At 46.1% G+C, this 15762-nt stretch overlaps 1 protein-coding gene across 1 annotated transcript in view; it reads right to left on the reverse strand.

Moving 5' to 3' along the window:
* MACROH2A2 (macroH2A.2 histone) overlaps positions 1–15762 on the reverse strand; it is a 59069-nt gene that overhangs the window by 8245 nt on the left and 35062 nt on the right. Inside the window, exons 3-7 of the mRNA XM_006148922.2 lie at positions 14132–14238; positions 12403–12600; positions 9105–9215; positions 7275–7374; positions 3042–3131 (exon numbers count right to left, since the gene is read on the reverse strand). Coding sequence (XP_006148984.1) covers positions 3042–3131; positions 7275–7374; positions 9105–9215; positions 12403–12600; positions 14132–14238 — 606 coding nt within the window. The remainder of the gene's footprint in view (positions 1–3041; positions 3132–7274; positions 7375–9104; positions 9216–12402; positions 12601–14131; positions 14239–15762) is intronic.

Here is a 15762-nt window from a genome sequence, read left to right on the forward strand (position 1 = left end):
TTATTAATTTCATGAGACAGAGAGACAAGCATCTTCCACAGGGTCTCGTGCCAGGGTTCCCTCTGTGCCCTCCCAGCTGGCCAGGATCCCAGGCATGTCTGCACACACCCAGCAGGTACAAGTTGACAGGGAACCAAACCCTTATCCTCCACGTGGCTTCCCGCATTGCAAAGCCTTGTGGTAATGCAGTGCCACTGAGGCTGGGCCTCATCCACACTCTTAAATGAGAATATAGCGACATGTAGACTTCTTGGTTGGCAGGGTTTTCCTGTTCTCCTGAGTGCTTTGAAGAGATTTCTTCTGTATCCAAGCATCTTTTGGTGCTACTGAGAACTCTGCTGTCATCAAAACTGCCATTTTTTCAGAAATGATCTGCCTCTCCCCTCAGGTTGCTTTGAAAGTTCCTTTTGATTTCTGAACTTCCAAAGCTCCATCACAATGCGCTATGGTTTGGATTTATTTGCATCTATTACACTTGATATTTTCAACCTGAGGACTCATGTTTAATTCTGCAACATTCTCAACTACGATCTCTTCAGTACTGCTTCTCAACCTTCTATTTTCTGCCTTGGGAACTCTATTTAGAAATGTGCTGGAGCTTCTCATTCTCTGTAGAACAGCAATTTTTCTTCCTTCTCACCTTGTCAAACAATGTGTCGGGGGGTGCTCCCAGCCTAGATGCAGGCTTATACAGCTGATTCAGGGCATCTCGGTGATGGGTGGCAAGACACAGAACCGAATCAGTGGGAATGTGGCTCCAGGCCAGCCACCCTTGGAAGGCAGGCCTGAGTGGTGGTCAGAGCTTTGGCTTCGCATAATGGCCTAGGGAGTTTTATCCAGCCTTTTGCCGAACAGTGGGCCTGGCTCTGGTTCCTACCTACCTTGAGGTGAGGCTGGTTCCCACCATATAAGCGCTGGCCTCCTGGTGGCTCTGCATATGACAGACCTGGGACCCTGTGGCCTGGGGTGGTCACTGCTTCATGCAGCTCTGCCATCTCTGCCCACTATGTACACTTATTTTATAATTGAGTATGACTCTGTCTTAACGTTTTTCTTTAAAAAGAAACCGTATTACGGCCGTACTGTGGAGGAACGATTTGTGTCACCTTTAAAGTGTGGACCTATCCTTTCTTGACTGGCAGCTCCCATTTTCTTTTCTTTCCTTCTTTTTTAAAATTTTGCTATAGGGCATGTGAAGCAAAGTGAGAGCACATTCCCTGGGGTGTGTGTGGGGTGCTGTTGATACCACGATCCCTCTTTCTCCATTCTCCTCTCGGGATTTGCAGCATGCATAGACACATGCCTGGTGTGCTTTCCAAGCCACTGGGTTTGGGACTTGAACTGCACAGTTGGCCGTGTGGGATTCAGCTGCCTTAACCACTGTGCTACTGGCTGGTCCTGACAGTCCTTGCATAAGATTTGAGGTGCCCCTCTTGTCTATGTAGGGTCAGATTCACACCCCTCTGTGCAGCTGTGGGTCCAGTCCCCTTCCTGGATGCCATCTCTCTCCTCCTACTTCCCACCCAACACTCCGGCTCGCTCACGGCCGGAACCCTCTCCCCTACAAGGCCTGACTGCCCACATGTTCCCCTCAATGTGTCTCTTATCCTTCTGGAGTGCACTGCAGCTCCCCAAGCAGAGGGCAAGGCTCTTCCTCTGTGCCCCACTAATGCGCGTGAGGACAGTAATGGGTTTTACTTATTTCCTTTTTTTTTTTTTTTTTGGGAGAGGTTTTTGCTATAGGGTGTGTGTGCTCGCCAGAGAGACAGAAAGCGAGAAATCACCCCTCAGGGGGGATGGCCACACTGCAATCCCTTTTCCTCCATTCTCCTCTTGGTACTTGGGCATGCACGCACACATGCCCAGTGTAAGTTTTAAGCCACCAGGTCTGGGACACGAACCCTGGTCAACTACATGAGAGTCCAGCGACATAGCCATTACGCTAACTGCTGGTCCTGGTTTTACTTATTTCTGAAGCCCAAGCCTTAGGGCAGCACTTGGCCCTGACTACATGTGCGGTGAGTCAGTGGAGTGGGGCCTGTGTGGGTGGGATCCATTCATTCACGTCACCCAATAACCTTGACCACCGGTGTTCAAACAGAAGTTTGTGTACAAATGTTCATAGCAGTGCTATTCACTGTAGCCAAAGATGAAAACAACCCAAGACATCCATCAACAGGTGAGGAATAAACAGAACGGGCCACAAACAGGAGAGGGATGCCATTGCATGTGACAACATGCAACATGGATGAACTTCAAAACGAACTTCCTTAAGGGGCCAGTAGGTGGCATGGTGGTTAAAGGTGCTGGACTCCCATATGGCCGACCATGGTTCGAGTCCCGGACATGGCAGCTTGCTTTCTCCCTTTTCCTTTCTCTCTCTCTCTGTCCCTCTCTGGTCAAATTAAAAACAACAACAACAACAATGACAAAACCAACAAAAAACCCAAATGGAACTAACTAAATAAATCATTCTTAAAATAAACCCTTCATTAAATGAAATAAGCCAGACACAACAAGGTCACGTGTCATATAAGCCATTTAAATATGAAATGTCTAGAATAGTCAAATCCAGAGACAGAAAGTAGATTCATGGTTTCAGGGGCTGGAGGGGGGGCATGGCAGCTTAATGGGAATGGGGCTTCCATCTGAGGTGATGAGAAGCTCTGGGACTAGAACCAGCGACGGCCGCGCAACACGGAACAGCATTTAATGCCACGGACTTACACTCTTTAAAATCGTGACAGTGGCACATTTTGTGTTATTTTACTACACACACAGTTAACCCAATGGCTGCAGAACATTTTGGGGGGATTCGATGCAAGTTAACTTGGACTATCAAACATATTATAGTCCCCAGGGCATACAAACTGATCCACATGGGCCGGCTCCAATGATCTGAGAGATACTAAAATAGCTCTCTGATTAGTGATGGCATATTTTCTTTTACAAACTGAATACGCATGAAGCTTGTGAGGCCGGAGCCCGGGAGAGAATGGTGGTGAAGTTACGCTGGTAACCAGGGCCTATTCCACACTTACCTTCAGCAACTTCCAAAGGACCTTGGGATTTGCGAAGCTCCTTTACCGTTTCCAAGAACTCTTTCCCCCCTGCCTTTTCCAAGGCTTTACCTGTAAAGAACAATGGGAAACAGTCATGCTGATTCTCTCAATGTAATGATATTGTTCAACATATTGTTAGGAGGCCAGGAGGAAAAAGCCCCCAAATTCTCTTAGAATCTAGGAATTCAGCTTCTCAGTCATTAACCTGATTTGCCAGGGGCCCCTGGTTACTGAGCTCTCTGGGCCTCTGTCCATCCGATACAGTTGGACAAGTTTTGTTTGCTTGTTTTTGTTTTTTTTTTTTTTTTTTTTTGCCAGAGGTTACAGGCACATGCTAGAGGGACACAGAAAGATGGGGAGAGGGAGAGGAAGAAAGTCTCCCTAATGGTATGTAGTCATGCTGTGGTCCCTTCTTCATTGCTTTCTCCTGGCAGGATTTTGGGCATACATACACATGTACCCAGAGGGTGTTTCAAGATACTAGGTCTGGGATTTGAACTGTGGCTGGCCATGTGTGATCCACTTCCCTTAACCACTAGCCTATGGAGCAGCTTGACTAGCAAGCTTTTAAAAGAATCATTTAAAAAAATAATTTTACTTAACTTTATTTATTTATTTATTTAATTAATTTTTTCTGGAGAGGTTTTTGTTATAGGGCGTGTGCACTCACCAGAAAGACAGAGAGACAGAAAGTGAAATCACCCCCCCCAGGGGGGATGGGCACATCACAATCCTTTCTTCTTCATTCTCCTGTCAAGATCTTGGGCATGCACGCACACATGCCCAGCATGAGTTTAAGCCACTGGGTCCGGGACTTGAACCGCGGTCTACTACATGGGAGTCCAGTGATGCAGCCATTGTGTCATCTGCTGCATCTCTATTTATTTATTTATATTTTAATTTGACCAGAGAGGGACAGAGTGAGAGAGAGAGAGAGATAGGGAAAGTGAGAAAACAAACCACAAGGTCTGGGATTTGAACTGCGGTTGGCCATGTGGGAGTCCAGCGCCCCCTAACCACCACACCACCTACCGGCCCCTAAAAGAACGTTTTTAAAAAATTCATGATAGAGCATGTGCACATGCACGAAAGACAGAAGCAGCCCTCATGGGGCTTAGTCTGCTGTCATCCCCTTCTTCCAGGCTCCCAGCCTGCCAGGACCTGGGGCACGCATGCATGTATGCCCAGTGCACACTTGGGCTGATCAGGCTGGTGTCTTGACTGGCAGTAGGCATGTGGCTCCCAGCCCTGCAGTCCAGTGTGCCACAGAGGCTGTGTTACAAGGACCTTTAAGTGGTGATCTGACAGTAAAGTATCTCATGACAGGAGTCCTAAAGATGATTTTCGAAAAAACTGAGATTCCAGTGTTCTGTCCTACAAGTTCCACACCCAGGTTGATAGCTCTGAAGTCCTGTTCCCACTTCCATGCCACCAACATATTGTAAGTCAAGTCATGTTGGGGGTCAAAGGACAGAGATAGGTCTAGGGAAACATAGTATGTTGTTGCCCTAAGCTGGGCCTCAATTTTCAGTGGAAAAGTGCAGGTAATTGAGAGCCAACCTCGAAGGACTCTCCTTTTGGGAGATCCAGGAGTCCTTGAGTCAGGTCAACTCTCTGTACACTGCCTCAGGGTCTTGTTTCTGCAGGGCCCAGTGGAACCCCCAGGGGACGGCAGGGCCCACCTGAGCACAGCAGGAGCCCTGCACGTTTGCACCAAGGGATCTAGCCTCCTCCTCCCACACTCACATGGTTCCACAATGACACACAAGGATGGCGGCTGCTTTCAGTCATAGAGGAGGTATTTCTCCTCAGGTGTTTTCATTTTCTTTTGTTTAATTTACCAGAGGGTGCATGCACTCATGAGAGAGAGAGAGAGAGAGAGAGAGAGAGAGGGAGAACCCCCATGGGGATGGTTACACCACAATTCCTTGTCTTCCTTGTTTCCTTTTGGAATTTTGGGCGTGCAAACGCGCCCTGCATGCTTTTTTTTTTGAGCAGCTGGGACTCAATCATGCAGTGGGCCGTGTGGGATCCTGCCACCTTAAGTCCTAAGCCATCTGCTGGCCCGTGTTTCCACTTTCTAGTAGACCTGGTGATCCAGCTATGTGTGGTAGGGCTCAGCATTCTCTCTTTATCAACTATCACCATCACCATCACTCAGTTCAGAGGCTTCCCTAGGGCCTGAGTGGCGGAGCTTCCTCCCTCTCTAGTGACGTGGAGGGCCATGATACCTTGTGTGGGTCCTTTTGGACAAATGCCAATTCCAGCAGTGGCTCCTCCCTGGGAGTGTGTGGGTGGGGAGGAGGTTTCTTCACTAACGGGCTTGGGTTTCAATGATACAGTGAGGAGACAGTGACCATGGGTTATGCAAGTACTCTATGGAAGGGAGTCTGCCATAAAGGAAGGGCATTAGAATAGTTGCATCAAGGAGAAACAGAATATGTGTGTGTCCAGTCACAAGAACCCAGAGTGCTAAGAGTAAGTAGAGGAAGAAGCAATGATTTGGAAAGCAAAGTGAAAGCAATGTACAGGAACCTGAAGAGAAAATAATAAACAAATAGGGGGAAATGATGAAAGCTTAACCAGAAAGGAGACCAGTAAGTCTACAGAGAACAAACCATAAAAACCATAGACAAACACTACGGAAAAAGAAGCAATGAAGATAAGGCCATTTAGCATAGCTGACAGCCACCACAACAGGTAACTTTTCAAGAAGAAATAGCTACTAAAACTTGTGTTTTTGAGGATTTTTTCCCTGAGTGGCACTGATAGAGATCCCCTTCTCTAGGCACCATCTGTTCTGTGACGGTCATTTCTGTCTTTGCTCTGTTGTGACTTGCTAAAAGATCAAGGGAAGTCAAAAAACAAAACAAGACTACAGAACTCGATATTATGGCCACCAGGGGGAGCTTTTCCACAGCAAGGAGAGGTAGCCGCCATAGGGCAGGGCCTGGCTGGGTGTGAAGCGATTTCCCCAGCCTCTTGTGTGCGAGAGAAGTCCTGTTTCTAGCACTGTTTCCCCCAGTGTCATCCTGCTCCTCTGTAGCACAGGTAACCTCTGAGGCAAACGGGACCACGAGTGAGTTCAGCAGCCTGGTGCCCCTGGGACTACCACCTAGGCCGCTTTATCACCTAGCGCAGAGGCAAGCCTGTACTCAGGGACAAGGCCCCTCCTTGCACACTCCACCTTTCTGATGGAGAGTTTAAAGTAGTTCTGTCTTGGAAAATTGTTCGAGATGGTGACAGTTTAGCATGCTGTTATTTCCTTGACAACCTACCCGCCAAGCTCCTCCACCATTGTGGGGCGGGTAGCAAACCTCTGGTAAAACAGCTCAGCGTCAGAGCTTCCCAGACAACCTAATTTCTTCTAGAAGTCCGTTTCCTTTGAATCCACTGTACTACAGCAGTACACATTAGGCCCGAACCAGAAACTGTACAAATGGTATCGGTGGTAGAATGGCTCAATGCGTTGTGCTGTGTTCGTATGGTGCAGTACTGCAGTGAAGAAAAGGAGAGCACACGCCCACACTCAGCAGTATGGGTGACCTTGACAAACACTACGCTGAACCAGAGGAGGCAGGCACTGAAGGGCACACGACTTCATTTATCAAACATTCAGAACAGATGAACCCTTCCTACGCTGTTAGAAGCCATGACCGTGGTTACTCTTGGTGGGACTAAGGATTGGGCGGAGGGTGTGGGGACTTCGCTGGTAAGGGTCTGCTTTGTGAACTAGGTGCTGGTTGCACCATGGTGTTCATTTTGAGAAAAAAGGCATCAAGCTCTACACTGTTTTCATATACTACAATAAAAATTTCAGAAAAATATGTGGAGATTTTGGGACTGGTAGTGGGTGTGGTGGTTAAGGGCACTGGACATACATGCACGAACACGGTGCAAGTCCTGGAGCTGGTGGCTTGCTTTCTCACTTTCCCTCTCTCTCTCTGTGTGTCTCTCCCTCATCAAACTGGAAAGTGCTATAATAAGAAATAAAAAGTTCAATAAAATAGTTATTTAAAAAGAAAGAAAGGTATGTGGAAATTTTAAACACAATTAGTTACTCTCTAGGGCGGATATTCGATTACAGATGAGGAGAGTATGACACTAGATCCCAAGCAGTGGGATACCCAGCCGCAATGGCTGGACACGTGACGTGGACTTCGCTGTACAGTGGCGATCCTACAGCACCTCCACCCAGTCTCAGGACCTTACCTATGTCTTCCTTGAGGTCAATTTCGGCTGTGGTTGGGTGGACGATGCCTTCCACTCTCATGGAGCCAATATGGCTGATGTCACTCTGGGTCAGGGACAGCTGTGTCAGGAAGAAAAGATGGAGAATGTGGGGAACATCAAACCCACTGAAAATGTTCATATTTTACCCGACATATGCTAATTTTCCTTAATTGTTACTATTGAATGTCAACAAAAAGGCTGCATGTGGAGTAATAGGCTCACATTTACCAGGTGTGTGTTTTTAATAGGCTCGTCTGAGGTCAGTGGGTTTAATTTTCCCTCTGAGGCTAGCAGCAGGCAACGAATCTGCCTCCTCCTGTGTCCAGGGTCAGGAACTGGACTGCCTCTCCTCTTTCTTTTCCTTTTGGCCTTTGGTCCCCAATCCTGGCAGCCCTGGTTTTCGGTGACGCATCCCTTGACAGCCAAGGGCTTGCTCTCTCTTCTTCACTCAGGACCTTGCACTTTTCCAGAACAGAGCAGAACTTGTGTGGCAGGGTTCTGAAGCCAGTGATCTTATTGGAGAGAACTCTGGGATTCCGACCTGCCTCGGCTACCTTGCCTTTCCCTCCAGGCTTGGGATCCACCTTGGGAAACATGGCCCATATGTTCACAGCGGAATACATGGAAAGCATGCGTTCTCTATCACTTCCCCAGCTGAGCATGAACTTCACGTTGCCCCTGGAGGAGTGGGAGGAAGCTAATGATCATCTAACGTGGACAGCCCCTAGCAGGGACATACATTCCACCTCGCTGCTATCCTCTTCTATCAGTGATGAGTTAGGAATTCGCCACGTTTATGCTCTTCTTAGAATGTGCTCTTTTCAATGGCTTGAATAGAGATCCAATCTATTGTCAGGCTGTAAACATTCAGCTACCACAGAGATGATTAACTGACTGTTTCCTTGTGTATCTTATTCCAGGCCCCTGTTGACTGGTAGATAAATTGCTCAGTACACTTTACACCTGTGGGAATGAATTACTCGCATGTCTGGCTGGACTGCTGTTGCATTGATGAAAACTGCAAACGTAGAGCCTGTTTGTTTTCTTTTTGCAGCCCAGAAAGGCAAGTAGACTGAATTATTGGCAAATAATTCATTCCTAACACCAGGGCTATTCAGGAAACATAGATTTTAATTTTCTTTCTTTGATAAATGACATTGAATTATGTAAGACGATTTCACAGAGGCTGTTGGAGGTAGTTAGCTATGGATTTAGTTTGGTGAGCAGAAAAGTAACTGGAAAGTGAAGAATTCCCAGCAAAACCAGTAATGCCATCTTATCTACTGACCAAAAAGATTCTCTTTTTTTGGGATAGATTTTTGCTATAAGGCACGTGTACTTGCTGGAGAGGCAGAGAGGGATGGAGAGACAGAAAGCAAGAAACTACCCCCTAGGAGGGAAGGCCATGCCACAAACCCTTCTCCATTCTCCTCTCGGGATTTTGGGCATGCATGCACATGCTCCCGGTGTGACTTTTAAGTCACCAGGTCTGGGATTCAAACTGCTATTGACTACATGGGAATCTACAGACGTAAACGCTACGCCACCTGCTGATCCCGACCAGAAAGATTCTCTACGCTTATGTTCGGCTGGCCACTGTTAGCATTTAACGATTTCAGCATTAGGGAGTTGGCTCCCCTAGCTATGCAGGAGCTACCATAGCTTTTTGGTTTAAAATGAATAATTCAGGACAAGAGTGAAAGTTATATTAGGGAGACGAGGGAAGAAGGAGACATCATTGCTTGTAAACCGTAGGTTATAAAAATGCAATCATGTTTTACCACAGCACATAATAATCGTCTTTATTACCTTCTGCCCTAGAACAAGGCTCTTCGAAGACAGAATGGTGAACCCATCCCCCGGCCCATCTTCAGAGGTGGAATTTGAAGTCCCTTCTTTATCGCTGTCCTTTGCTTTGGACTGTTGGTAGAAATCAGAAGGACAGATGAGAAACAATCCAGAAAAAGTACCGTGTGGCTTTATTAAGCTCTTCCCAGAGCTGCCACTAACTTGGATATGAAAGCAAGTGGTTAGGTGTCATGTTCTTCTGTTTCTTGATGAAAGTAAGCAAGAGAGAACTATAAGGGGAAAAAAAGAGTACTGCAAAAACTCAAGCATATTTAAAGGAGTTCACATGTGCACACACACACAGGTACATGATCCTTGTTCTTTTCTTGTTTTGTAAGATATTTTTTTCCCATAGGGTGTGTGCACTTGCTAGAGAGAGAGACAGAGACAGAGAGAAGGAGAGTGAGAAATCACCCCCCCAGGAGGGATGGCCATGCTGCAATTCCTTCTCCTCCATTTTCCTCTTGGGCATACATGCATAAGTACCCAGCATGATTTTCAAGCTGCCAGGTCTGGGACTTGAACTCTGGTTGGCCATGTGGGAGTCCAGCATTGTAACCACTACACTACCAGCTGGTCCCATCCTGGTTTTTTTTTTTTTTTGGAGAGATTTTCACTGTAGGGCGCGTGCGCTCGCCAGACAGAGAGAGACATAGAGACAGAAAGCGAGAAATCACCCCCCAGGGGGGATGGTCACGCCGCAATCCCTTCTCCTCCATTCTCCTCTCGGGATCTTGGGCACACACGCACACGCGCCCGGCATGAGTTTTAAGCCACCGGGTCCGGGACACGAACCGCGGTCGACTACGTGGGAGTCCAGCGACATAGCCATTACGCTAACTGCTGGTTCCCCCATCCTGGTTTTTTTCAATGGCACCAACTCAGAGCATCAGAGATAAGTGGGGTTGCGCACAGTACGTTGCTGCCTCCCTTCTCTCCAGGACTTCCCTGGGGCATAGTGCGGTGGAGTAAACTTTTTTTTTCCTTTTAAATTGCCAGATAAGTACATGCACTCACTGAAAGAGACAAAGAGACAGAAAGAGAGAGGGATAAAGCACTCCCCAATGGGGCGTGATCACGCTGCAATCCCTCCGCCTCCATTTCTCCATCCTGTCAGCATTTTTGACATGTATGCATGCACGCATAACTGGAGTGTTTCTCAAGCTGCTGGGGCTGGGGCTTGAACCATGGTCAGCCATGTGGGATCCAGCTTCCTTAATCATGAGGCATGGAGCTGGCCCTGGAATAAACTCTCATGTGATCTCTTGTGTTTTCATGGAGATTTGTAGAATGAAAATCTTTTTTTTTTTTTTTAAGAATTATTTTATTATACTTATTTTCATTTGACTAGAGAGAGACAGAGTGGAGAGAGAAAGAGAAGAAAAGTGAGAAAGCAAGCCACCAGGTCCAAGACTTGAACCGTGGTCGGCCATATGGGAGTCCAGTGCCCTTAACCACCACACCACCTGCTGGCCCCTATCTTGGGGCACTGGACTCCCACATGGCCGACCACGGTTCAAGTCTTGGACCTGGTGGCTTGCTTTCTCACTTTTCCTCTCTCTCTCTTACTCTCTCATTCTGTCCCTCTGTGGTCAAATTAAAATAAATAAATAAAGTTGAATAAAATAATTAAAAAAAAAAAGAAAATCTTAAACTAGAATTGGGGGTTGGCTCCATAGCGCAGCAGCTAAGTATTGTTCAGACGAATTTGCATCCCAGATGGCCAAAGGGTTCAAGTCCTGGCCCTGGGCCAACTTGAAAAACATGTCAGGTAGGCATGTTTCAACCCCCTTCTCTGTTATGCACATGTATGTGCATGTATTAAAATAAATAAATAACAAAATTAAAGTAGCATTGTCTGATTCGACTTTCTGTGATCACGAAAATGTTCCATGTTTGTGATCTTCGGTGCTGCTGAACACCAGAAATGCAGCCAGTACAATTGAGGAGCTGAATTTTTAGTGTGAGCTTATTTTAATGCAGATTTAAATAGCCACAGGTGACTAATGGTTAGTCTACCATAAGAAAAAATGGCTCCACCAGTGGCACCTCTGTGCTAGGCTACTTAGTATACCAAGCATCCTGAACACCTGGCAGTCCACGGCTGAATATAGGGACTACCTATGGGAGACTGGAGGTCATCCAGTATACAACACAGGGAAATGAAAAGCAGGGTTTCAGGTGTCATCTCGCCCTCAAGATTTTGGCGGGGACAGGAAAAGGGATGTGAAAATCACCCATGCCTTGAGTTTGGAAAGCCCTAGTAGGCCCCATTTGACAACTTGAGCTCTAATCTCAAAGGCTCTTTACTCTTCTACATACACATGCTTGTCACTTCCTCCTGGCATCAAGCAGCAGAGAGTCCTCAGACCTTTGGATATGGCAGCTATGCCCACATCATTTCTTTCTTTCCTTTTTTTCCCTAAAGATTTATTTATTTATTTACTTTTATTTGTTATTATTATTATTATTTAATTTGACCAGAGAGGGAGAGAGAGAAAGAAAAAGTGACAAAGCAAGCCATCAGGTCCATCATCCGCTACGTGGGAATCCAGCACCTTAACACCACGCCACCTGCCAGCCCCCGCCCACATCATCTCATCTTAAAACTTCCCTCTTTATCTGTGGGTGTCTTGGTCTCTTTGGGTTGTTCTAACACAAGACCGCAGACTGGGTGGTTTATGAGCCACAGAAACTTATTCTAGAAGCTGGGAAGTCCAAGATCAAGGCACTGGCAGAGTCTGTGTCTGATAAGGGCTTGTTTCCTTCTGGGTGGCAAAAATAGCTAAGGCCGTCTGTCTACTGACCTGAAAGGTTCTCTATGCGAACGGGCTCCCTTAGGCCTCTTTTCTAAAGACGCTAATTCCATTCAGATCTGATCTCTTTCCAAAGGCCCCACCTCTTTTTTGTCTGTTTGTTTTGAGAAAGATTTTTGCTACAGGGTGTGTGCCCTTACCAGAGAGACAGAGAGTGACAGAGAGAGACAGAAAGTGAAATTCATCCCCCAGGGGAATGGCCTTGCCACAGTCCCTTCTCCTCCACTCCCCTCTCAGGATTTTGTGCCTGTGCACATACACACCCAGCGTGCTTTAAGCCTCTGGGTCTGGGACACGAACCGCAGTTGACTACGTGGAAGTCCAGCAACGTAACCATTACACCATCTGCTGATCTTAGACCCTACCTCTTATTACCAGGTTAGGTTTCAACATTCGCAAACACTCAGCATGGTGCTGGCTCCTGAAACGTGGCCTTGGCTCACCTTCTTGGACGTCCGTGGTTTGGCGGCCTTGGATTTCTTGCCACCCTTCTTGCCTGACGTGGCTTTCCTTCCTCTTTTCTCTGGGGGTGGGGAGAGGATAGTTTCCGATTTGCCTTTGGTCCCTCGCTTTTTAGCCAGCAGTTCGGGGTGAATTCTGGGCAGGACGCCTCCGCTGGCGATGGTCACTCCTTTTAGTAGCTAAAGAGAGTCACACATGAGCACGTACAGCAAAGAACTTGCTGGTTCTGGATTTAGTATGGTTCTAACCGTTGGGGAAAAAAGTCTTAAATCTGGTCATCGCTTTCCTAAAGAAACTGCAGAGCATACGGTCTAACTGACCTTCCCCTCTGTTACCATTTTGCCGTGGGTCTCAAGTCATTCTATGACCTTGTACAGAAAGCAAAACAAAGCAAAGAAAATAAAAGGGTTATAGAAGTCAAAACCAAGGATGTTTCCTAGGACTGTGGAATTCCAGACACAACAGAGGTACAGAGCTTCACACGTGGGAAACTCAGCTTGAACAGGATTAGGTTCAAAGGTCAATGCCAAGACTGGACCCAATGAACAACTGAGCATTCTCTCAGGAAAATGTGCTTGACCCCACACCTCCCAATCAATATGTTTACTTATTTGTAAATAATCAGCATGTACTATTAAACTAATGTATTCTGCATATCCTTTTCATTTGTGAGAGACCAAGTGCACTCACCAGAGAGACAAAGAGACACCCAGAGAGAGGAGAAAGCACCCCCCAAGGGGCATGGTATTACCACAATCCCTTCTCTATTTCTCCATCCTTTTGGGATTTTGGGTATGCACACATATTCATTCAGAATGTTTTTCAAGCCATTGGGGCTGGGTTTTGATCTGCTTGGTAAGCCATGTGGGATCCAGCTCCCTTAATTAGACCATGGAGCCCACCCAAGTTTGCACATCCTAACGCGGCACCACTTCAGGTGTGATCTATGACCGTGGCTCATCTGTGAACTGTGAGTTACCTCTCTGTGATGGATGACATACAGAAATAGCAAGACAGAGTCCAGAAACTTTTATAGCACATTGACAGAATTATTATCTACTGGATCTGATAATGAAAAACTGTGTCCTATGGTTTGTATGTCTTCGCTTTTAAATTTTTCTAGTAATTAACTTGTTAAATTTTTTGAGAAGATCAGTCTCTGATGAATTGGCAATAAGAACTGATCCTTTGTGACAGTTTGAGAAGGTTGGAAAAATAAATATAAATGGAAATAAATGGAAACAAAAGTTCTTCCACGCTGTACTATTTACCCACCACGTTGCATATCCTGGGGACAGGGGCAGCATTCACTTGACTTTGGATGGCTCCAGACATGAAGAGTCAGTTTGAACATAGAAAGAAAGATTTCTCCTGCCCTATTAGAATGAATCACAAAGTTGGGGGAAGAAGCCATGAAGAAAATAATCTGTCTGCACCTTTCTCAGTGACACCCAGAACTTGTCTCTAAAGACCAAGGGGACAGTGCGGCAGGACCCACAATATATAAAGGGATCTATTCCAGAGGAAATTTTATTTTGAATATGAATGATAAAGCTAGCAGAATTTGTTCTTCAGATATATGGTCTAAATTTTTTTCATATAAATGTGATTGGGAACGATAGCAGGAACTCTTCATGACCAACCAGGCCCAAGTGCAGCAGCGTGTTTGGCAAATCCGTTCTGTGGCTTGTGTCAATGCTTCAGACGTACCTGGTTGAGCTCCTCGTCATTGGCAACTGCCAGAAGGATGTGTCTTGGGGCTATCCGGGCCTTCTTGTTGTCTCTTGCAGCATTCCCAGCCAATTCTAGGATTTCCGCTGGAATTACAAGGAAGCATTAGTGGGTGAATGCAGAATGGGATCCGAGCTGTCTCAAGTTTTTAAAAATAATTTAAAAAATTTGCCGAAGGTGTGTGCACTCACTGGAGGAAGACACAGAAGGGAGGAAACGTGAGAAGGCACCCTCCCACACACCCCATGGGGAATGATCATGCCGTGATTCTCTTCCAACTCACCCCCCTTTTAGAACTTTTGGCATGTGCACACAAGGTGCCTGGTGTGTTTCTCCAGCCACGTGGGACCCAGCCACCTTAACTACCAGGCCATGGGCTGGTCCTCTAAAGTTTTTCTTTGGAAATGAACTTCAAGTTTGATTACATTGATTAATTTGTGATTTTTATGGGCCCGAAAAGAAATTCAGCAAGCTAACAATTTCAGAACTCAGGTCCCGGACAAGTAAGATAGTTTAGCAGGATTTGATCCGTGATGGGTAAAGTCTTCCAGTTGTCCCTCCACATTCCTTCTCCCTCCTCTTCCTTACTATATGGACCCCTGAATTTTGACGGAGCCCACAACCACAGGAATGAAGTATATATTTATATTTCCCACGCTTCTATTGAGAAGTGTGGTCATATGACAAAGTTCTGGCCAATGGAAGGCAGGCAGTTATGTTGTAATGTTGTAGGGTCCTTCTGGAAAATGTCCATTAATGAAGGGGCTGTGCCCTTCTTCCCTTTTCACTGGTGTGCTGAGGACATGATGGCTGGAATTTGAGCAGCCATCTTTGTTCAAAAGAAGAAGTTGTGGATGGTAGGGCGACAACAAGGAAACTGAGTCTGATCTTCAATCTGGATGGTCTTTTCTAGACTTGTAAGAGAGTGAAATAAATGCTCTTATTTAAGCCATTGGAACCTAAGTTAATCTTGATCAATACAGTATCCTATAATGGGACCTAAATTTCTTTCAGTCTACAGCAAGCAGGGGTATATCTATAGAAAATAGAGGTATTGGTGAAGTTCGTCTTTGGTACCCATTGGGACTTTTTTTGGACTCACCTTTCCTATTCTCTCAATACCCCAAGTCCATCCTGTCCTAAAGAAAAGTGAATGGGAAGAACTGACTCATACCACGGGATGCAGAAATGCTTAACCTGGAAGAGTGAATTCCAATAGAGGATACCCATGAGACTGGGTAGGGAGGCATGTTGGAGCTCACGACTTAAACATGAATTTGACTTTAATAAATATGTTATTTTGTAAATGAGGAAAAAAAAATACAAAGGGATTTTCTAAACTGTGTCACATGCTATCAAAATGGGGGGGTGGGTGTCAGTGTTTGTAGCCTGCTGGTTAAGGGAGCCAGATCCCATATGAACAACCATGGTTCTCATACTGGCCCCAAGGCGTCAAAAACATGCTGTGTGTGTGTGCCCCAAATCCTAACAGGATGAAGAGGTGGAAGAGAAAAGATTGTGGCATAACCATTCCCCATTGGTGGGGTGCTTTCTCCCTTTCTCTCTCTCTCTCTTTTTTTTTTTTTTTTTTTGGAGAGGTTTTTCGCTAT

Source organism: Tupaia chinensis, unplaced genomic scaffold (assembly GCF_000334495.1).
Source record: "Tupaia chinensis unplaced genomic scaffold, TupChi_1.0 Scaffold000250_1, whole genome shotgun sequence".
Lineage (NCBI taxonomy): Eukaryota > Metazoa > Chordata > Mammalia > Scandentia > Tupaiidae > Tupaia > Tupaia belangeri.